Source organism: Pavona decussata, unplaced genomic scaffold (genome assembly GCF_977016875.1).
Source record: "Pavona decussata unplaced genomic scaffold, jaPavDecu1.1 SCAFFOLD_213, whole genome shotgun sequence".
NCBI classification, from domain to species: domain Eukaryota; kingdom Metazoa; phylum Cnidaria; class Anthozoa; order Scleractinia; family Agariciidae; genus Pavona; species Pavona decussata.
The window spans coordinates 555996-579920 of record NW_028145618.1 but is presented as its reverse complement, the minus strand read 5'-3'; the positions used below and the strand labels follow the sequence as shown (position 1 = coordinate 579920).

General features: G+C 39.9%; 2 protein-coding genes across 2 annotated transcripts in view; one reads left to right on the top strand and one right to left on the bottom strand.

The window, feature by feature from the left end:
• LOC146460459 (glycogen debranching enzyme-like) overlaps positions 1 to 23925 on the top strand; it is a 47189-nt gene that overhangs the window by 9165 nt on the left and 14099 nt on the right. Inside the window, exons 5-14 of the mRNA XM_085088208.1 lie at positions 4791 to 5062; positions 5704 to 5925; positions 6343 to 6558; positions 9836 to 10102; positions 10419 to 10476; positions 18894 to 19017; positions 20091 to 20257; positions 21806 to 21907; positions 22878 to 23036; positions 23441 to 23618. Of these exons, the coding sequence (XP_084944334.1) occupies positions 4791 to 5062; positions 5704 to 5925; positions 6343 to 6558; positions 9836 to 10102; positions 10419 to 10476; positions 18894 to 19017; positions 20091 to 20257; positions 21806 to 21907; positions 22878 to 23036; positions 23441 to 23618 (1765 nt within the window). The remainder of the gene's footprint in view (positions 1 to 4790; positions 5063 to 5703; positions 5926 to 6342; positions 6559 to 9835; positions 10103 to 10418; positions 10477 to 18893; positions 19018 to 20090; positions 20258 to 21805; positions 21908 to 22877; positions 23037 to 23440; positions 23619 to 23925) is intronic.
• On the bottom strand, positions 11647 to 14972 carry LOC146460460 (uncharacterized). The gene has a single exon (XM_085088185.1). It carries the CDS (start codon positions 13969 to 13971, stop codon positions 12049 to 12051), a length of 1923 nt encoding a protein of 640 aa, XP_084944311.1. The 5' UTR covers positions 13972 to 14972; the 3' UTR covers positions 11647 to 12048.

Here is a 23925-nt window from a genome sequence, read left to right as displayed (position 1 = left end):
TGAACAAAAAAAGTAAAACTCCACTTCTATGTTTATAAACAATACACATCTTTATGAACAGAACTAGCTGATATATGAAAAAAATTTACTAGGCAATATATGTGTAAAGGCATAATTTCAAAGTTGCTTTGAACCTCAGTATAAAAGCAAGGTTATGAATGCAAAGCTTTTGGCCACATGAAAATTAGTTTTGTTTGCATAAGAATGAAAACTAGTTTTCACAGTAAAAATCATGCATGAAGCCTCACTTTCATAGTGAGGTTTAAAGCAATTCAAAGTGACCTATTGCGTAGTTACTAAAACAAGGAATGACCTAAAATGATCTAAAATGACCTAAAATGACCTAAAATGATCTAAAATGACCTAAAATGATCTGAAATGACCTTAAATGATCTAAAATGACCTAAAATGATCTAAAATAAATCTGAAATATTCTTAAATGACCTAAATGAAGTGAAACCAAGATAAAATTACAGAATTACAGAACTGAGTGCTTACCAAAGCAAAGGCTGATACCAGGAAGCTGCTGTGAACTGCCGGAAAGACAGAAGAAGACTCGAAAAGTGCCGATGGTTGCACGTAAGCCAATTCGATGACAAAGTTGCGTAAACAAACCGCACTAGAGCAAATCTTGGTCGGTCTGAAAGACCCAAAAATATCGGCACTGATTAAATTTTTTCGGGTTTGTTTTCCGGTCGCACATTAAAAGCCACACGACAAGGCTAAATACTTGTGTAAACACTGATAAAACGCTTTTGTAAACAATGTAAAGGCATATCTGTGCATCAATAGGCCTTATCACGGTTTTCGGTATTTTTTCCCGCGAACTATTTTTAGTAGCAGTTCACGGCTGGTTCGCTATGCAGACAAATGTATGAAAAATTCAAAACACGACTGGACGCTTTCTGGCACAGCTACGTCCCTCCAATTTTTTTCTCTTAATCCTCTTTCTAGTGCCAAAAGTTTCCAATTCATGAATTTTTTAGAAGCGATGTTTTATCAAAATTATTTGACATCGGATTTCCATACAAACACTGTTTTTTCAAGCCTGTTTGTCTACCCGTTAAAATGGCGCCGAAAACCGTGATAAGGACTATTTCCTTACAGTCAACCCAGGTCACGCGTGAACAGTATTTCCAAGAATGAAATGAACATTCGAATTTCTCTTTGTAATGTCCGACGTGTGAATGGAATGTTGGACATTTCTCTGGAAATCGTTCCGAAAAAGACATTAACTGAAAAAAAGATTCAAAATACTTGGGAAACAATTGTTATTCTTGAAATATTCAATTTTGCAATGTAAAGAAAAATTCATAGCTTTATACCGTCAATAAGCTAGGGAAATTTATATGGGAACTCTGAAATCCCGTTGGCGATTTTCAAAACTGACATGTAAATTTCAAAACTCCGTTCAAATTTCAAAAATATCGTTCACGCGTGACCTGGGTAAACACGCAGTTAACAAGTCAAGCCCGTAGCCCATGAATAAAAACTAACTCTGTGCCAGTTCCATATAAAAGCTGCATCAATCAAAACCGCGTTGCTGGGCGAAACATAGATCTTCGCTTCGTACCAATCACAACCGCGTTGCTGGGGAAAAACTAGGCACTTCGTACCAATCAAAACCACGTTGCTGAGCGAAACTTGGAACTTCGCATCAATAAAAACCACGTTGCTGGGGAAAAACTAGACACTTTGCATCAATCAAAGCCGCGGTTGTGATACAGTAATTATCGGGAATTTCCCTGAAGAAGTCTCCGATAGAGACGAAACGTGTCGGAAATAAACTACAAGAAGTCTTCTGTTGTGCTGCTCACTAGTCTTTGTTATAAAATTAAAAAAATAAAATCATTTTAGATCATTTTAGGTCATTTTAGATTCATATTAGGTCATTTTAGGTCATTTTAGATCATTTTAGGTCATTTTAGGTCATTCTTTGTTTTAGTAACTACGGACCTATTGGTCATTGGTTATTGAGAGGTAATGAAAATTAATACCCTTTATAGATAAAGGATCACAAAAATCTCCATTGATTGTTTATCAAATGCTATAATTATGGTTAATCAATTATTAATTGGTAACAGTTGCATTGATTACCATCAATGCAATCGTGCCTGTGCCTGTGTCATCATCTTTTTCTCTGTTTTCCCGTGGATGTCTCAATTATTGATTTTATCAGTTGGATGAGGCCCAGGGGGGATACTCGGGTATAAACTTGATGGGGGGTCTGACGTATTTTTTTGGGTCTAAAAGTTTTAACTCCCCTATTTTTTTGAGTTGAAGATTTAACCATGTATTTTTTTGGGTCTAAAAAATCTGCACATATTTTTTTGGGTTTGAATTTCTGCCAGGCTAATAGTTCTTACGCAATTCAAGCCAAAATCCGGGCAAGATCCGATAGGCAGAAACTTAATGCGGTATGTATACTGTTCTTAAGATTGCATTTTTAGGGCATAAAAGTCATGTATCTTTTTGGGTCGAAAATTTCCAGTCTTGTATTTTTTGGGTGCAAAATATTAGGTTCCGTTGGACCCCCCATCACGTTTATACCCGAGTACCCCCCTGGGGGATGAGGTACACTGGTTGGGAAACAAAGAAAATGCCCTTCATCTGGAATGAAGGGCTAGAGACTATAGCCTTAAAGTGATACTGCAATAAAAATCAAAGATTTTTTTAACAAGATTTTTGGGCATCAAGGTTATTTTTAGACCTTTAAAAACTGCAAGAAAAAATATAATTCTGACCAACCTGACAAAACTATACCCTTAAAAAGGTTGCCCGAAAGTACGTAGAATGCGTCTGCCATTATACTCAAAGAGCAACGTCTTGAGCCAACAAATTTAGTGGAGCACCTTTCCTCGTGACGTCATCCTTGCAGAGGACCTAGCCGCCAACTCACTGTGCTTATGCCTCAGGCCATAAGAAATTCATAGACTTTTGCATGAACTCAGGCCAGCGGACTTCACTCCAGTGGGTTGCCCTACCCAGCAGGCAAATGGACCCAGTGCTTATTTGTTACTTTTTTAGCAGATTCCAGTCATCACACCACAATTAAAGTATATTTGTCAGCTGTTCTCTCTCTTCATATTGGACAGGGGTTGCCTGACCCCTTGGTAGGATGCCTTCATCTGCAATGCATCATGTATGGCATTAAGCGATTCCAGGGCTCTTCTCACCAGTAATGGTTGCCAGTGACAGATTACATTATGGGAATTATCTTTCAGTCACTGGACAGTTTTTACCCTGACCATAGTATGTTTTGGGCTGCTTGCACCCTAGTCTTCTTTGGTTTCATGTGTTCATCAGAGTTCACGGTACTTTCATTGGCTATAGCTTCTGTTCATCCTAGCAGTCGGAAGTCAAAGACATCGAGGTGGATAGTGCAACTTCCCCCACTTGCATGCGTGTCAGGATAAAGGCTTTGAAAACCAACCCATTCTGCGAAGGGACTCTTGTCCTTAATGGCTTGGGAGCACCTTCCTTGTGCACAGTTCAATCAGTGTTGCTGTGTTTAGGTCATCGGGGGCAATTTTTCTGGACCACTATTTCTCCTTTAGTTTGGTCAACAGTTGACTTGCTCTGTCCTGACCTCTTGGCTTCGCTATATCCTGTCAGCTGCAGGTATTGCAGGAATTTATTCAGTCAATGGTAGTACATACCAAAGACACGACAGGAGCTACTGGGAAACCAGGTGAGCAGAGAGACGAGAAAGGACATCCACCAGAGAAAGATGCACAGCTGGAAAGGGTTACTGTTCCAACAGCCCAAAGCCTGAATTTAGTGATCAGAAATACCATTGCGAGCAACTTCTGTAGCAGCCCAGGTCCAGAAGCTATGACTGAATAAATTCAGGGACTGCAATACCTGCAGCTGGCGGGCATGGTCTGGGTCGGGTGCTTGGACTGAGTTGCCGTGGTTACCTCCAAGCACCTTGCAGGATGCTTCATGCTGCATACTCCCTCACGTTACAGCACCTAATCCCAAAGCTCATCTCTGGCGATGAGTTTAAATCTTGGCAGAATTGAAAATCAATTATAAAAGCAGTTGAAATGCTCATCAAGTTCTTCCTCTAGTTCTTCTGAATATGGCTCTGATTTGAGTTCTAAAGGCCTGGCTTAGAAATAATCAAACATTTTAGTCCAACATCATGTTGGAAGAGCATGTTTGACCGTTTGGCCGCCTCTCTCAACATTGCATTTAAATGGCTTCCCATGTTTGTTCTAGAGCAAACATTTTCATCCAACATTTTGCTTGACGAGCAAATATTTGATCAGGCAAGCAAGCACATCATTAATTTAACTCATGTCGTAATTTCAGTGCTAATACGCAGAAAGCGTTATGTGGGTTCACTTTGTTCATCACTTTGTTCATCACTTTGATCAAACATTGTTTGCTTGTTTAGCCACCGCATGCTTTGTGCGACAAACACGATGTTGAATGAAAGTGTTTGATTGTTTAGCCAGGGCTTAATCAGAGTGGTAGTTTTGAAGACAATGGGGATGATTCCTTCCTGAAGTGAAGGGATGATCTGACATCACGTTCTACTCGGCCCAACTCCCTTTGTGACATTTTTTGAGTAATGACCCATTGGAATTACAACTTAAAATTTGGCATGAGTAGTACTTCCTCCTATTAGATACGTTCGATTAAAGGAAAGGTTAAAATTTTGATGACACTAGCACTTTATAAATCCAACTGAACTCGGAATAATTTTCCTAAAACCACACCCTTAAGTCAGGGACTTATTATTGTGTATTGATGCACTGATTTAAATCTCTTGAATCTGACAGGAGCTTCTTGACAAGATACGTAAAGAGTGGAAGGTCCTCTCAGTAGTAGATGTTGTACTTAATCACACCGCTAACAGCTCCCCTTGGCTCTGGGATCACCCAGAGTGTGCATACAATCTCGAAAACTCTCCTCATCTTAAACCAGCATTTTTACTGGATCGTGCTTTCTGGCACTTCTCTTGTCAAGTGGCTGATGGTTTATGGGCAAATGAAGGCATACCAGCTGAAGTTAACAGTGATTACCATATTCATTGCATTGGAAATATCTTACGGTGAGACCAACAGTATTATTTTGTTTTGTATTTTAAGATTTATGATTGTAAGAGGGTTTGTACTCTCATGTTTTCAAACAAAGACCATTTTAATTCAGAAACAGTATTCTGTTTTCAAAATTCCTGAAGTTTTTTTCTTAAAACACCCAAGAACCTGAAGACGTTATTTTGTCAGCCAGACCTCCAGCATTGCCTTCAATAAGTTTGTGACATCATTTCTACTCACACAGTCAGTTACCCAGTGCAGAATATTGAATAAAATTTATGCAAAGTTTTAAGAAAAGAAGAAAGATATCTGTGGGGGAGTGGAATAATTTTGTCAACAGAATCAACAGTCAAATGATATTTAATTTTTGGAACGTCCCACCAGGACAATTTGCCATATGATAATCTAACCGTCAACTAGTAGATAGTCTTAGTGTCCACTTGTCATCACCCTTCAGACACTATTTAAAGTAGTGACACCAAAAGACACCAAAGACGCCGCAATTGTGTTGCAAGCTTGTGAAGTCCTTATTATAAATATTTTTTTGATTTTCTGTATCTTTTGTCAACCTTAATTTAGAAAGTGCCAAAAAGTGCAAATTGGCTAATTTTCTGTCACTCATTGGGTTAAATGCAAAATCATTCTATGATTTCAGGCATCAAGTTTTGCCAAAACTGAGACTTTGGGAGTTTTTTTGTGTGGATGTTGAGAAGACTGTAGAACAGTTCCGCCATGCTGTCTTGAATTCAAGAAGGCCAGACAGTGCTTCACCTAAACCTGATGGACCTCCACTGAAGGTCACAACAGGAGCATCTTATCAACGTTTCTCAGCAACAATAGACATGGCAAAGGCTATGGAAAAATTCAACAAAGAACGGTAAAACATGCTAATTTTTGGTACTTTTATAAGTTTTTTTTTGGTTGTAGAAACACTTGATTGAAACCATGTTCAAAACTTGTGGATATTCCTAAATGTGACCTATCTGTTGATCATCATTATTGACAAAAAAAAAAAAACCTAAAAGATTCTTAAGACAATTAAAAGCCAACCAATAATGGCTTCCTCAAGAACACCTTGCCTGTAGCACTTATCTGCTCATCACCATCATCATTCAGTGCATTCGTAATATTTAGTAAAATACGATCAATATGACTGTGTTCTTGATTTGTTTCTGTGCACCTTTACAGTCAATATGAAGCTTTTGATGAAAACAAACATTGAGGGCTAATTTGGCATAGCTGCTTGACTTTATAGACTTAATGTGAAAATGTTGGGGTTGAATTTACTGTTAAGGTCTGATGCTTTGGATGAAAAAGATAGACTGCACCGGTGCTGTGAGGCTCTAAGGGAACACCTGGTTAGTCTCAATGAAGCCATAAAGAACAATGAAGTTGCTGATCATACTGAATCTGCAATAACAAGTGTTCAAAATGGTATCAGATATGAACGCCTGGATAGAAGTGGCCCCAAACATCCAGAAGTAACTAGAAAATGTCCTTTGGCAACAAAGTAAGTGTATTGCTTCTACTTTCATTGGTAGAATAGCACAGAATTTCACAACATTTAACGTATATAATTATGACAAAGGCTAAGCAATGAAAAACAGCTTCCCTGCAAACCTTTTGGTCAATCTGTTGATCAACTGTAATATTATTGTTAAGCTGTTAGCAGACAAGTTACTGACAGTTTACTAACAGATTGCCAACAGATAAATATTGGTTTGGTGAAAATATATCCACCCCCCCCCCCCCCTGCCACAGGAAGGGATTTTTACTAGAACCCCACTACCCCTCTGTAGATTCCAACTTTGCTTCATACGGATAACCATGTAGCGAGAAGGCAAACTAACTAGATAAGTACGCTATGTAGAATTCGCAGCACAATTGACCACTGTTAACAACAACACATCTTTATCAAAGATCGTGACCAGTGCAAGCACATGGTCTCAGCATGCAATCCACAAAGCTGAGGTGATTGGGAAAAGGAGAGATTGGCCTAACCCTACACCTCCCTGAAGGGGGAAATGAAATGCATGCTGCTCACTAAGTACCTTGTTAAAATTAAAAAAATAAAAGAAGAAAAACATTGAAAAATTTCCTATTCATTGTACATAATGGCAAGGGTATCCCCCTAAACTATTTGCATTGATTGTTGTGAGATGTCAATTGGACCCCTAACGTACAAAGGAAAAAAAATTCCAAAAGTTTGAGGGGTGGTAAATCAAGTCTCATATACAGGTGTAGGAGGGGGGTATAATTTTGTGTCTTCAATTTGTAGATTGTTCCGCAATCTTTTGGTTGTGCAAATTTCACATAAATTGACCAAATACTGAGCTCATAATTGCATCTTGTACCATATGACACTCTTGGTTAAAACTGCATGGAATGCTTGAATGTTTGTCCCAACATTATGTTATAATGCAATCAAAATGTTATGAACAACAATGATAGCATAATATATCAATATGTTACATGAAAGCAACACTTTGGGTACTGAAATATGTTTTACCACTCTATGCAAATGCATATCTTTGTAAGGAGTGACAGGCAATACTTAGTTGATTCGATTGTTAGACATGCTTGCTAAGATTGTGCAGTTGCAGAAAAAAACCATACCCACCCCATGGAAGGTCATCTGGAATTCCTAGAGGGAGGGGAATCTTAAAAGTCAAAATTTTAGAAGCAAAGTATGAAGCTAAACTGGAATTTCCAGGGGGGACGGGGTTGCAAAACAAGAAACCTTCTGTGGGGGGAGTATGGATATTTTCTGGAACTGCACAATTTGTCAGTGTATGAGTTCCAGTATTAATAATAATGAGTTTAATTGTTGTTTTTGCTGATAAGCTAAATAAATAAGTTGGTTGAGATAATTTTGAGAACACATTGGTTCAATAATGGGATGTTTGCTCCCCTGTGATTTGAGTATTCAGTCCCCACAAAAAATGCAACAAAAAAGTGTCATATAAATAAAACAGTTGTTGTCGCATTTCCGATACTAGTCCTTCAAGGAAGTGTTGATCAGATTTCGCCATCATCAACCAGCATGGCCAAAATACCAGTAATTTGGTATAGAGTCTTATATGTGCTTTCAAGCACTGCTTCTTGCATTTGTTTTTGCCATTGTATAACAGCAAAACTACAGGAATTATCATCTGAAATGTTTTAACAATGGCAAGCTCCGATTGGTCATCTAGTCAGGATATTGTCACATGCATTACAATCGCTCATTAATGGCCCTTTGATGTTGTTGTGTTTGTCCTTTGTCATCTGATCTCCCATTGTAATACAATCACAAGAAATTGTCTAACAGCCCTTCGAAATTCGCTGTTCATGTCCATCATTTTGTGCAATGGCTCTAACGGTGATGCTCGCATCTTTGTTCGGATAGCTCATTGGCAATTATTATAATAATTATCAACAGGAAATATCTTAATTATGTATGTTCAAAGTAAAATAAAAATAAGATCTTGCTGAAAGCTTCATTTTATCTTTAGTTTGTCCCTCGCTTGATTACAGCGGTTACCAATAACATGCAAACTATCGCCTTCAAAAGACTCCGCAAAAGTTGCTTTTTGGTGGACGTCAATCAAAGGAAAGCCGTTGAAATTGTATTGAATTCTGAGAACATTTCAAGGCAACAGAACGAAGAAATTGACAGTTTTACCCGCTGACGGATGGTAAACTTTATGAAAGTTGATTTGCAAGACAGGTTTTCCAAAAAATGCGCATTGTTTAGACAAAGCCGTATTTTTTTTATGAAACATTTGAAATCACTACACCTGACAATTAAATCAGCATGCATGCAATTTAGCAAATTATCACGTGCAGTAAAAATCGAATTTTTTTAAATTCAAAAATACCTTGCTTTGCGCTTGATCTGGCTGGAGAATCAATTTAAATAAAGTTTACTATCTCTTAGCGAGGTAAAATTGTTAGTTCCTTGCAGGGTTACCTTGGAATCTTGTCAGAATTCAAAATAATTTTAACGGCTTTTCTTTGATTGACGTCCACCAAAACGCAACTTTATCCGACTTTTTTGAATGCCGTAGGTCGCGTGTTATTGGAAACTGCTGTAACAAAATTTAAAGTTAAGTAACAGTTTCGCATGGTTTAATTCAATGGTTTTAATACTTTGAAACATGTACAGCTGTAAACAGGCTCACCTAGAAAGTGGTAAGCTACATGTATGAGATGAAGAACATAGCAATTATTTCAAGTGCACCAATCAGACCATACAAGTATACTTCTACCTGAAATCTGTCAACCAACCTCTTGTATTTTTCACTCCTGCATCCCTCTGATGGGAGCAGACATAATTGAATAATTTTGAAATAAAGCATCTTTAGTTGGAACATTTCTATACTAAGTTAGTATACAAATGTTATGTTCAACATCTTGCCTGATCCCCAACTGATATATATACTGATTTTTGTAACATTTGAATGGATTTGGCTATGTTGTGTTTGCAATTTCTTGCTGTCATTCTAGTTTCATCCCATCTCTTAAGAGTTTTCTGAATGGTTTCTGAGGGAAACTCTGTACCAATTATCATGTTACAATTAGTTGATCACATGTAAAGTATTTAAATTGGTCGTCACTCACAAAAAATACACAAAGTTTTATTGTTTATTTTTTTCATATTCAGAGTTTATATTAAAATAGTTTTTAATAGATGTAAGGGCCCCTTTTTGATTCATAATTTGTGAGTTGATTTTGGAAGTTTAAGAGAGTTAAATTACATTCTTATAAAATATAATTTGTTGTATCCTCTTTGTACTGATCTCTAGTTACTTTATAACACCCGGAGACTGTGATACTTTAGAAGATGAGGAGCAGCTCATGTTTTCTGACAAGGCCAGATTTTGCATGGCACATCAGGGATGGATCTTTGGAGGAGATCCGTTAAAAGACTTTGCAGCACCTGAGTCTTTAGTGTATCTTCGACGTGAACTCATTGCTTGGGGTGACAGCGTTAAACTGCGATATGGACAAAAACCTGAAGATGCACCTTTCCTCTGGAATCACATGCTGAAATATACTCAGATTTGTGCAAGGTCAGTTCAATGCTCCTTTTTGCTTTGTTCCTAGCTTAAAAGTAGGTAAATTTATTACTACCAGTAATAAAAAATAATAGAATGTATGCAACAGTGTAAATTGTACAAATTCAGCTATAGGTGAGTATGTTTGCTCTATATTTCATTTTCACTCATTAAGTTTTTTGGTTTTGTTTGTATTCTAACTTATAATTTCTGCTTTTCTTTATGGCTAAAACGAGGTGGTATATATTGTCCTCTCCAACCTGGATTTTGTGATTGTGAAGTATGTTAACTGTATGTCACTTATCTTTTATTAACTCTCTACCTGTTTCAGGTTGTTTGATGGAATTCGTCTCGACAATTGCCACAGTACTCCTCTTCATGTTGCTGAGGTCAGCAGAGTTTTGTTTAGAGTTTACTATTAATAGTAATATTATTCTTTGAATATAATTTAGTTATTGTCCTATCAGCTACTGTAGATGGGATGGTTGGGTACTCATAAAACTAGGAATGCATGGAGATCAGAATGAGGATGACTACCTTAAAATATTGTACATCTTCATTTTTTGACTGTGATATTTATACTGCAGGAAATGCCTAGTAAAAGATGAAAACAGCATCCGCAAAACAAAAAATTATTAAAAAAATGTAATTCATGTAATTGGTTTAAGTTTCAAAACTGCAGTAATGTGACATTTGAAATAAATAATAAATAATTATTAATAATAGCTTTTTAAAAACAGTTGGTAATGCTTAAAAGTAGCAATGGAAGGATTGTTTTAAAACCGCTGTTTTTTTTTTTTTGTCCATTAAAAGTGGTCAACAGATTTTGTGGAGGCTTGATGGGGTGCATGGAATTAATGAGTTCTTGGGATTGTAACTTTACTTTCTTCTAAGATATCAAACTAAAATCATTGGAAGCTATAATACTCGATTGATAATGGTTGCTAGTCACGTTACTCCAGGCCCGTAGCAGGGGGAGGGAGCCCCCCCAGAATTTTTGGAAGTTACAAAACAGTTTGCCAAAAAAAAAAAAAAAAATTAATGTACAGCAATCAGTCTTAAACTCTGACGCTGCAAATGCCTTTGTGTTTACTGCCTTTCAGTTTCCTTTGCTAACAGCTTGTTTTTGTATACAACAACAACAACAACAACAAAGGTACTCCTACCTTGTGAATCGGAAATAAGAACCAAAATGGATCGAAATCAACCAATCTTAAGCCCTAAAAGCTGTTGCAATAAACTACTTGTTTTTTAAGGCATCCGCTCATTTATAGCAATACAAATGTCCTTCGACCTCCTTAGTGTATAACAATTTATTTTTCGCGCGTTGTCGAAAGACGCACAAATATGTCCTCTCAAGAGCCAGAGAAAAAATTCTCCCACAGTCGGATTCTTACTGCCTGGTTAAAGCCAAAGTAAAAGAGAAAGAAACATTTGCCGTCGTTTGTTTACGTCCTCCTTTAAACGTGAAATTAGGAAACTTCACATGATAGTCCACGTGTTGGGAATCTGCCGATTGCTGCCAACACAATTGTTAAGTCCTGTTCGCTAAACAAACAACCACACTTGAAAATATCGTTTTCAAATTTGTATTCCTTCACTGGATTTTTCACAAGGTTTTTCACTCCCTCGCAAGCAGTCACTAGCACGCGTACATTCAGATTACAGAGAAATCATTCACGTATTGTAATAAAGCCAATCTTATTGGTTGAACTTGATCTTCTATTTCCGATCCCTGTCACTTCGCCCTAAGTGATTGACGTTACATTTCACAATAATACTGAGACTCGCTTCCGGTCGGTGATTACAATCGAACAATCAAGTCGAAAACATGAACGAGAAAATATAAAATGGCAATAATTCCAACACCCTCCCCCCATTTGCCTTGAAAGAGCAAATGTACATTTTTTTTTTGAAATTGGCTTCGCCTAGAACGACACTAATGTCAATGTCTAGAGTGTTCACAGTTCATCCTGTGCAAGGTCCCGTATGCGATGTCTCGCAGTGACTGCTGCATCCCTTCTGGGTCGAAACGTCGGTGCACTTGGGTCAAGGGGTGCTATAGGTGTCCCAGTCACTTTGTCACAGGTTAGTTCCAGGGGGTAAAGGAGCTGCACTGCCCGTTCCATGTGAGACTTGCCAGCTCGTAGTTTTGCTCCCCTGACAACACCATCTCGGCCCGTTATTAAGTCTTCGACTATCCCCAACTTCCACTGACTGCGGTTCTTCTCCTCTGACTTGATAATTACCACGTCTCCCTTCCCAGGACAATTGGAGTTGCCTTTGTGTTTGAGGCGGTGTCTCTCTCTGAGCCCACGCAGGTACTCAGTCGTCCAGCGCGACCACAAGGCATCTTTGCATCTTCGCAAATACTTAGCCCGCTTCCTGAGGTCATAGTCTTGAATGTTGTGCAGCTCCAGCTCTGGCAGTGCATTCGGTTGGAGGTACAAAAGAGAACTTGGGGTGAGAATGGGCATCTCAACGTCTTCTTCTACATAACTCAAAGGCCTGTTGTTGAGAGAGACTTCAACATCTAACAGTACCTCCTGAAGTTTGGCCCAAGACAGCAACCCGTTTCCAATTGACTTGTGAAGAGCAGCCTTAAACACTCCGACCATTCTCTCGAACTGGCCACCCCACCAGGGTGCGCGACTCAGGTTAAATTGCCAGTGGATCCCCTGGTGGGCTATAAGGTCGTGGAACTTCTCATCATGCATGACCTGCTTAATCCATTTGCTTGCTCCAACGAACGTTCTCCCGTTGTCTGAATAAATTCTTTGTGGTCGGCCACGCCGTGCAATGAAACGCTTTAAACTTGCAAGGAATTCCGTGGTCTCAAGGTTAGGCAGTAAATCTAAGAACAGAGCACGTGTTAGGCTGCAGGCGTGAAGCAACACATACGCCTTTCCCTCGGTCTTCGCCTTCTTCCGGTACTTCAGCGGGCCTGCATAGTCCACACCGACAACTTGAAATGGTATTTGTCCCTCAGTTCGGTCCCTTGGAAGGTTCCCTGGTGGGGGGCAGGAGAATGCTCGTGCTCGGAATCGCCGACAACTGTTACAAGACTTGACAATCTTCTTGGTCAGTCTTCTTAGTCGCGGCACCCAGTAGTGCTCCCTCACTTTTGTCATCGTAATTCCAACTCCCCCATGGAGGGCTCTAAGGTGAGCTTGGGCAACTAACTTCTCTGTGTAAAGTTGGTTGTCAGGTAAGTAGACTGGGTAGTCCCCTTGAATTCTCCCTCGACACTCTAATACTCCCTCTGCGTTAGGCTGTAAATTCAACTGCAATCGATCTTCTTGATAGCGCTCATCTGCTGTCGCCCGTGCCTGAACTCGTTTCTCCCAGAAAAGCTTCACTCTGTTAATCTCTTCTGTGGTTAGCGGCCCTGTTAATCTGTTTGTCTTCACCAAGCGTATGTTATGAAGAAATCGTGTCATCCATGCGCACACTTTTATTGTCTTCCAGTAGCTGAACTTCTCCAAGAGGGTATCTAGCTCATCTGTCACCGCTATTGCCGCTGCGAAGATCTCTCGCGTTGCCTTGGCTTCCACCATTGATTCTTTGGACGGACTTGTTACAATATCTAACGGCCACTGCTCTCTGTTAGACAACCATTTAGGCCCGTTCCACCACAGGGTTTGATGAGCAACACCTCCACCACGACTGCCAATATCAGCTGGGTTTTCAGACGTCCCCACGTGATGCCATGATACCTCACGATGTGCTTGTATCTTGTTCACTCGGTTGCTCACAAACTGCTTATATTCACCAGGTCCCTTTATCCAATGAAGTGCCACGGTGCTGTCAAGCCAGCAATGTTTCTCGGTCACAGGAAAACCTTCCAAGACCTCACACACATTCATCACAAGGTTTACTGCCATGTGCCCGGATACTAATTCTTGTCGGGGTATTGTCAGCCCTTGCTTAGCTAACCTGGCCTTTGCTGCGACCAGCCCTTGATTGGTGCCGGACTCTTGGACTACCACGGCAAAAACTGCAGCCGCCACACCCTTCCCGCTGGCATCCCCAAATGCATGGAGTTGAATGGATTGGATCTCCTCTCGGTGGGTTGCTAAGGACCGTGGGACAGTACAGATCTGTGGTAGTCTCTGCTCCCGTCGCGACCAGTCTTGAGTTAGTTTGATTGGCAACTGTGCATCCCAGGAGACCTTGGCTTTACATGCGTCCCGGTAAAGAAGTTTACCTTCCAGTGTAACAGGAGAAACCAGCCCCAGTGGATCGTATATCCTGGCTATCTTCCCCAGAATTCCTCGCTTGGTAGGTTCCGTTTTCTCTGAGGGGAACTTCACCCCAATGGTGTCACTCTCCTTCTCCCATGGAAGTCCTAGGAGAAATGCCCCTCCTTTCCTTGGTATGCCCAGCTGTTCCTTTGCATATGTCTCTTCCTCTCCCTCGGCTGGTCTTGTAGCTGTGGAGTCTAATACTGGATCGTTCGAGTGCCACTTGTGTAACTCAAAAGTTCCCTGGGCGAATATCTCTATCGCAGTCGACTTCACCTGCTGCGCCTTCTCACTGGTTGGCCCTCCACTTATTAGGTCGTCCACGTACAAACTCCTTTCCAGTTCCTTCACAATGTCGGGGTAGGCTGACCTACAGCTTCCAAGTAGATGCTGAATGACTCCCCCCAGGAGGAATGGAGATGACGTAAGGCCGAAAAGAGCTCTTGTGAACCTTAACACCTCCACTGTCTCAGTGGTCAGATCCTTGAGCCAATGGAACCTAAGCGCGTCTCGATCTTCTTCACGAATACGGACTTGGAGAAATGCTTGTTTTATGTCCCCCGCGATGGCCACTGGATGGAATCGAGAATGGACCAGGACACCCCAAAGCTGGTTTTGAAGCGGTGGTCCCGGGTTAAGGCATTCATTTAGTGAAGGTGCTCCCTTGTTTGCCCTTGCCGATGCATCATAGACCACACAAAGTTTCGTGCTTCTGCTGCTTCACGGACGACTGCCTTATGGGGTATATAGAACTCACGGCTTTTTACTGGTTTGGTGGTCCGTTCCACTATTCCTTCTTCTATTTGGTCCTTGATAACCTTGTCGTAGTGCTCAATCATTCCTTGGTGCTTTAGTTTCCTTACCAGGGTGTTTAATCTACGAAGACTTCCGGCTTCATTGTTTTCAAGCGGTGGGTGGTTTCCTCTCCATGGCAGCCCAGTTTCGTACCACCCAGCTGGATCGTGATGTAACTGCTCCTTAAATTCCGCATAGACTTCGTTCTGGTCACCCACTGACGAATCTGCTAATCCCAACACGTCTAGCCTGCAAAAACGTTCATAGTCTGCACTCGAGGTTTGTGTGAAGAACATCGTAGACAAATCCACTTCTTTTCCTGGGGACATGATAGTCCAACCGAGCTTGGTTTTCTCTCCTATTGGTTCACCAAGGGCCCCAATACGAGGCGCTGTTTCTGTTTTGATCTTTGCGTAGTCGCTGGCTCCCAAAATGAGGTGGACTGGTAGTGAATCCTTGGTATCTGTGTCCTCCATATGAATCCCTTTCAAGTGGCTATACCTAGCCAGGCACTGCTGGTAGCGCGGATTATCTAAAACGAGCAACTCGCGCTTGTCAACTTTAGTTACTTCGGTCACGAGGCTAAACTCTCCCTTCGTTGAACTGACTTGTACTTTGAATATCTCCACTGTTTTGGTCACCGCTCCCAGCATCATCTCAATTTGGCGCACTTCGCGTTGATGAGGTTGAATTCGCAGGAGATCCAAGAGTGCTGCTGAAGCATACGAACTTCTAGCGCCCGTATCCAATAACGCTCGACATTTAACACCTTGGACTTCAACAACTACTACAGGATGAATCACGGCCGAGTTTCCCATTGAGGTTGCTGTCATCAACTGCTCACCTAGCCTGTCACAGATGGATGTATGGTGTTTCCTCTGGCAATGCTGACACACCAAACGACTCCTGCAATCCGCTGCCCTGTGTCTGCTTCCAGTGCAGTTAAAACAAAGACGCTTGCTGCTTAGCAACCGCTTCCGATCATCGAGGGTGCTCACTGTTTTGCAATCAGCTGACCTGTGGTCCGATTTATCACAATAAACGCATCCACGCAATTTTTCTTCTCGCTGCTGAGTCTGGTACGATCGCTCGCGTGGATAGGGCGGTTTTTCTTTATCCCTTGACTTCTCATGCCTCTCTTGTTTTGGGATAGGGTTTCTCTCCGTCCATTTCCGTAACGCGTCCACGAACTTGGGAAAATCCCAGTCTTTCCAAGTGTCATCTGTTCGGACCAAATCGCCTCTGATTCCTTCTAGCTTGTCGATTGACATCCTTACGTAGCCATTCACCTCTCGCAATTTCCCTAACGACTCCAGGGATTGGACGTTGAACACTAACTTCTCGTAAAACTCCTGTATCCTCGAGGGGCGTGTTCCAGTTATCGTCAGCAAGGCCATGATGTTTTGAACGTAGGCGTTCACAATCTCGCTTTTCTTGCCGTACTTAGATTTGAGGATAGTTTTCGCTCGCTCATATCCTTCCGTCGAAAACGGCAAGCCATCGATGAGAGTTCTCACGTTCGGTTCCACGAGTTCCTTCAGGTAAGAAAACTTTGTCACGCCGGGAACGTCAGAGCGGTCAATCTCGGCTTCAAACTGGTTCCAAAAACGTGGCCAGTCCGTTAATGCTCCACCAAATTTAGTGATTACAAGCTTTGGCAATTTCGCAGTTTTCGCAGAACTAGATGATCCTGACGCGTGACTTTTTTTCGCTTCTTCAATCTTTCTTTCGTAATCAAGTTTAAGCTCCAGCTGCGCTTTTTCGAAATCTAATTGTTTCCCACGCGCTTGCTCCACGAGCTCCTCTTCGCATTTCTTCGCTTCTAAGGTTGAACCGAGTATCAGTTCGTTTAGTCGCTCAGTTAACTGAGCGATCTCTTCGTCGACCGCAGCTTGTTGTTCTTCAATTTCGGAGCTCCATGCGGTGACGTCTTTGGGTGCCTCGCCATTCGCAAACTTGGCTTGCTCAATTTGCAATTTCTGGCTTTCCACTGTTTTCATGATCGCCCGAAGCGCATCACGATGCCGTTCGATCCCTTCTGTGTTTTGTTTCTCGACGATTGCCTGACCTTTTGTTCACGTGAAGTTTAAAAACTTTAACTGTGTGTCCAAATCTGCAATCAATTTCTCCATTCTTAAGAATTTCGCTGCTGTCTCCCGATCACTGTCCCGTCGGAGGTGCCACTTTGTGTTGGGAATCTCCCGATTGCTGCCAACACAATTGTTAAGTCCCGTTTGCTAAACAAACAACCACACTTGAAAATATCGTGTTCAAATTTGTATTCCTTCACTGGATTTTTCACAAGGTTTTTCACTCCCTCGCAAGCAGTCACTAGCACGCGTACATTCAGATTACAGAGAAATCATTCATGTATTATAATAAAGCTAATCTTATTGGTTGAACTTGATCTTCTATTTCCGATCCCTGTCAATACTGAGACTCGCTTCCGGTCGGTGATTACAATGGAACAATCAAGTCGAAACATGAACGAGAAAATATAAAATGGCAATAATTCCAACACACGTAAAAAAAAAAAACGGCAAAAAAGATGTACCAAAAGGTGTGATGCAGGTGCAAAGTTATTGTTTTACTTACTAAATCTACTTTTTTTCTGTTTTTTTTTTTTAATGTTCCCGTTGCATCTTAAACTTCCTAATCAGTCTGTTTTTGGGGGGTCACGGGGGGGAGGGGGGTAGTTTTGTTTAACCATTTTGTTGAGCCCCCTCAGTTGTTTAAGCCTTGCTACGGGCCTGTACTCTGTGTTGGCCAATAAAAAATTCCAAACTTTCAAAAGTTCCTCCTTCTTAAGTATGTAACCTGTGATATTTTGCACGAATAAAGTGACCCAAGCTTTATGTTGGAGGCTTGGTACCAAACTTGATAGCACATCTTCCAGATAAGTTCAGTGGGTGTTGTCACATTTGACATGCTTGCCAAGGCTGATAAATTTGGGGATGAGGCTGGATGCAACCTTCAAAATTGAAACTTGTTAAATGCCACATTTTGGCAAAGGTCCTCCATCACTTTTATACATTACAAAGACACGGATAGTCACTCTTACCCATTAGTCATCCGTACCCTATAGCCCGTTTTTCAGACTGCGTAAGATTTGCATTGATGACACTGACTTTGACATCGAGGCAGCAAAAATGGAGACCTTTTTTGCATCACGCTGGTAGAATGTCATTAGAAGGGGAAGACAACGAGCATCGACTAAATCAAGGGTTGAAATTTTGAAGAGTGTCATCGCAAACAACACCGCTAATGATAGAGTTCCATTTGTCACCACTTTCCATCCAAGAAACCTGGTTGTCGTTAAATAGTAAATAAGATGGCAGGTCAATCTTGATATTCCTATTTCAATAGCTACATGTATGGTCATATTCCTCAGTTGACAGCTTTCAGGAGTTTACATGCAATAGAGTTTCAGTGAATGCTTCAGGTACCCTGCTGTGTGATTTGCCAAGCAAGTTTTGATGTTGAGGTTGCATAGCAGTACAATTTATGAAAGCATTAAATCAAACAAATAGCAGGAACTAAAATCCAAATGTCTTTAGAAGAAAATAAAAACCTTTAAAACAAAATATTCAATAAATGTCTTTATAAAATCCTTTAAAATATGTCTTAAGAAGAAAGTAATTGTCGTATTAAAAGTTTAATTTTAGTGTTAATTAAAGCACTTTAAACACCTGCCATTAATTTGAAAGCACCTTCATGGTTTTAACATGCTTGCTGTTAAATATTATTTGCCATTGCATTTATTGCAGTACTTTGTGGATGCAGCCAGACAAGTCAAACCAGAGCTATATGTCACAGCTGAATTATTCACAGGTTCTGAAGCCACAGACAATATTTTTGTGAACAGATTAGGAATTACATCTCTTATAAGAGGTAATTATAGTAGCTCTTAATTTGAACAATATCTTACCTTGCTTCAAGTGACATAATTATGTATTTCAGAATAGAGTGCCTTGTATGACTGAGTGCTTCCCTTCATAGTCATTATTTTGGTTATTATAATAATAATAACTATTAACGGTACATGCTCAGCGTACATGTAAGGCAAATAAATATTGATATTTTGACAACATGTTCTGAAGCATACTGCAGTCAACCTAGACACCTGTGGGACCACTATTGGTGCAGCGAGGATAGGTATATGAGTATGGGAGGTTTAGTTGATTGTGTGTCTTTTGATCCAAGCTGGCAATCGAAATGTTTGTATAATTATATTTATTTATTGTATAATTGTGATTTTTCTTTAATAATTAAAGAAAACTCACAATACAAACCTTAGAAATAAGATAAATAAATATTATACAAACATTTTGGATTGCCAGCTTGGATCAAAATTATTGTTATTGCTGAACAGATTTTAGAAGCGAAGGTTGGGTTTAGCTGTTGCTTTCTAAGACAAGATATGTTAATGCCACAGTGTTCCCATCAACCCAGATTTATAACGATTGCTTACAAACCACTGGGGAAAGTAACTTTACAGTGGATTTTAGCACCCAATATAGAGGAAGAACTTAGTAAATAATACTCTCATACTTGCGCCATGTTTACTTAAAGAAACTGGAGTTACTGGAGTGTTACAGAGGCTATACACAGGCATCTACATCTTCACAGTGTACTAAACTCTTATTGAAGCCTGGCTAAGTGATGAAACATTTTGCTTCAACATCATGTTTGTCACACAAAACCTTTTAGTGGCTTTATAGGCGAACAATTGTTGACCAAACAAAGTGAGCCCACATGACAGTTCTTTGCATGTCACCAGTATGTTGCAGGAGGAAAATGTTTGATCTTAGAAAACTATTCAAATGGAAAGTTAAGAGAGGAGGTGTTCTTCCAGCATGATGTTGGATGAAAATAATTTATTTGATTGTTATCCAGAGCTGTAGGGTTGGAACAGATCTTTGCCTTAGTCATGCACTAATTTCACTCTCTTACCTCACAAACAGAGGCCATGAATGCACATGATCCTCACGAGGAAGGACGTCTAATTTATCGTTATGGAGGTGAACCAGTTGGTGCCTTTATGCACCCCTCAGACATGAAGCCTCTTGTACCATGCATTGCACATGCACTGTTTATGGATGTTACACATGATAATGCTAGTCCATTTCAGGTTAGTGGGTGGGAAATACATACTGAATATTCAATAACAGTTTTGTAGGGATTTGCTTCATCTGGAGTGTACTACTTTCTGGGAGTTGCTATATACATTGGGGAGGTAGTTAAAACAGAGCCGCCATTATATTTGGAGCAGCTGTTTTTAATAAATTTGTAGCAAAGGTAAAAAGATATGTTACACAGTTCTTCTAAAAAATAAGGTCTTTTCAAGTTATTCAATTATTTTAATATTAAATAGCTGGGTTTTGTTCCTACAAAATTGAAAGAGACCATTTATGCTACTGTTTCTTTTGCTGTCTACTGTATGTACCAAAGCCTGTTTTTGGTCCTCTCTACAGCCACTGCGATTCAAATGTCTACCTAGCGTATGATTACCTCACATATCAAGACATGATCATGTCACCAAAATAATAATATGCTTCACTTTACTCGATAGCATAATTATGCTAAATGCCTTGCTCCTTGGTTATGGGGAAGAGGTGGCTTTATACTGGCTGTGACACTTTCCAAGAAGATCAGCAGTGGAAGGAGAAAAGGGAAGAAAATCCTTCCTCTCCTCTTTTCCCCCTCCCCCTCCTCCTCTCCCTACCCCCTCCCCTTAAGAAGGCCTGATACTCAGGTTAATAGTTCTGTTACTTCTTGTTGCTCAAGTGGTTAATGAAAATGTCAAAAATTGAAAATGATCAGCTTTAATGGGACATTTTGAAAACACATATGGTGAACTTAACTTATTGATAATTACAGGTGTGGGCTTTTAGTTTTTACAAACTGCATTGTATATAAATGCTCACACTCACATTATAATGTTAAATCGTAATGTACAAATGTCATGTTATAAATTCAGATAAAATAATTAATGACCATCTGGGAAGGATTTGCAAAAACTAATAATTTAAAAATAACCCCTCCCCCTTGGAATGAGTGTCTCCTTTCACAGTACTCCTCACCTTACCCTTGATAATATTATTTTAAATCATCACCCAACCACTTATTTAAGGATTTATATGCATACTATGTGTTTTAATGAGTTAGTTTTTAACTTTCTTCTATAAATATAAGATTTCTTAATACTTTAACATGTTACTGAATAGCAGCAATCAAATTTGGACCTTTAAGGACAATGCCTCTTAATTCAGAGGTTTTTTGCATAGTTTATGACTGTGTAGAAGAATGATATCTTACCAAGGGCTACTGGAATCCAAAAACGAAATAATTGGGGGGAACCATGCATTTTTCAGAGATAATAAAGCAACAATAACTCTCCTGAAAGAGCTTTAAAATACATGATTGTGTATGGATTTTTTCCTAGCTTATCTCTGAAAATTTCATTTTGAATTTCAATAGCCATGCTAAGACCTTTTTTTTTCCTGCACGGTCATAAACCATGCAAAAATCTTTGAATTAGTAGGGTTAAGAAATCAGAGCTTTTACAACCATCCCAAGATGTGCAGAACATATGATGTGTGCAGAAGCAAAAGGAAGCACCATTATACCCATTGTCATAACCTAGTAGATTAATAAAGAACGTTTTGTCTTGTGGTAGGTGCGATCAGTGTATGATGCTATTGCCAGTTCAGCTTTGGTCTCCATGGCATGTTGTGCAACTGGTAGCTCCAGAGGATATGATGAACTAGTCCCTCATCATGTAAGTCTTAGCTGTAGATTTCTGAAGCTAAAACAACACTTGAAAAATAATTAGGTGCCTATTCCACATCAGGGCTCTGGGGTTAGCAGGATTGTCAAAAAGCACTGGCCACCAGCGATATCGCCGGCTACTTTCTTAGTTTCGCCGGGTATGATTTGCTGGTAAAAGGAGAAAATATATGGCAAAGAATTATGTTGTTACCCCCTGCCAGTGCCATCTACTTTCCTAGATTCTCCTTCTACGTAAAATCTGTTTGACAACCCTGGGGTTGGAATTTTTGAACATAAGTATATGGAGTGGTGTTTAGCTTATTACGTTTGTTGGCTGAAAATCGTCAGTTCTTTTGTGCTGAAAAATACTGTTTTGCAAATGTTTTTTTTGTGTATGTGAAATAATTTCAATATGGTCAGGGTGTCTTGGTCAAATCATATGAGTGCAAGATTCTATTATGTTAGTGTATGAGGCCCTTGCATCCCTCATCAACTCTCACACAAAGAAATGGAGAGTGATCAATCTCATTGTATTGGTAGAAATTGCTATAAACATTTCACTAAAATGTGAAATTTTACGTCATTAATATGCAGCGTCAGTATCTTTTGCTGCTCACTGTCTGTCGTAGAATAGATAATTAGTGAGTAGCACAACCAATCAAATTACAGCATTTGTGATAAAACACCAGTGTGTAGAATTTTGCTGTTTTGGGCTGATGTTACTTAAAACTCAGTAGGGCAAATTTTCAATCTCCTGGTTGCAACATGAGAGGAACTTTCACTGTAATAGCTGTTTAAGCTGTTACCCACCGACTCACCACACTGTATGTGTGGAGTTTGAATGAAGCTTCATCCCACTTCATATACCAGCAATGTCCACTGCCCAGACATATATCAATGGTAACATGTATTAAGTGTGAAAAAGTAACTTAAAATTATTAATAAGTAAATATAACTGATTCAATACATTTTGTGCTTAGATCCATGTGGTGAAAGAGGATCGCCTTTATCTGTCCTGGCCAAGTAAAGACTCAAAACTTAAAGAGAATGCATTTGTCAAGGAGAGTGATGGCATTTTGAGTGCCAAAAGAGCCATCAATGAACTGCACAGATGGCTTGGTGAACAAGGATACACACAGGTAACTACAGAGTCAGCTGCATGGCCAAGTGAATTTGAGTTGGTGTCCAGTTCTCTTTTCTGCTTTCTGGATCCAAGTTGAATTAGTCGATTGAATAACTCTCAGTTTCAAGTTTAAAAAGTGACTGCCTTGAACTCTTAATATCCTTTTTTCCAATCCAACATAATAACACTGAGAACTCTTTTCAGAGGTGGCAGGGATAGTCTGCTTTAAAAAAAAGGAAAGAAAATTCCTCAACTTAACAAGATCCATCTCGTTTCTTGAAGGAGTTAAAGGCCACATGCTAAAACATGACAAATCTGAACCAAACAATTAAAAGAAAATAGCTAAAATGTAGGTTGTGCAGCGAGCCCTTTAATTTTGAGGTGACAATTAATTTTGCTGGCTTTCTGTGCTACATGTAGGTTTATGTGGATCAAATTCATCATGATGTTCATGCCATCACAAGACACAATCCAGACAAGAGAAAAACAGTTGTTTTAGTGGCACATTCTGCTTTTCACAATCCTACTGAAGACCTCCAGCCCACAATGGAGCGACAGAAAATTCACATGAACAATATCCCTCCACTTACTATACCAGGTGAGTTGGCTAAACCGTATTCTGAACAATAGACTACAGTTAACAAAGAGGATAGTGTTCATTTTGGGGATCAGTCTTGCCATGAGTTAATATAATTTGCCGCATCCCTGACAACTCAACAGTCACTTACAAGGTTAATCTGTTGGATGTATCATGTCACCACTAAGCTATGGCGAAACCAATCTCAAGATCTTTTAGTGTCCATTTGTTTCACACAGACTGCATGTTGCTGGGATTTTAAGAGAAAAAAAAATTGAGCCACCATCAGGTGTGATATCATGATCGTCCACATACTGTAAGGTGCTCT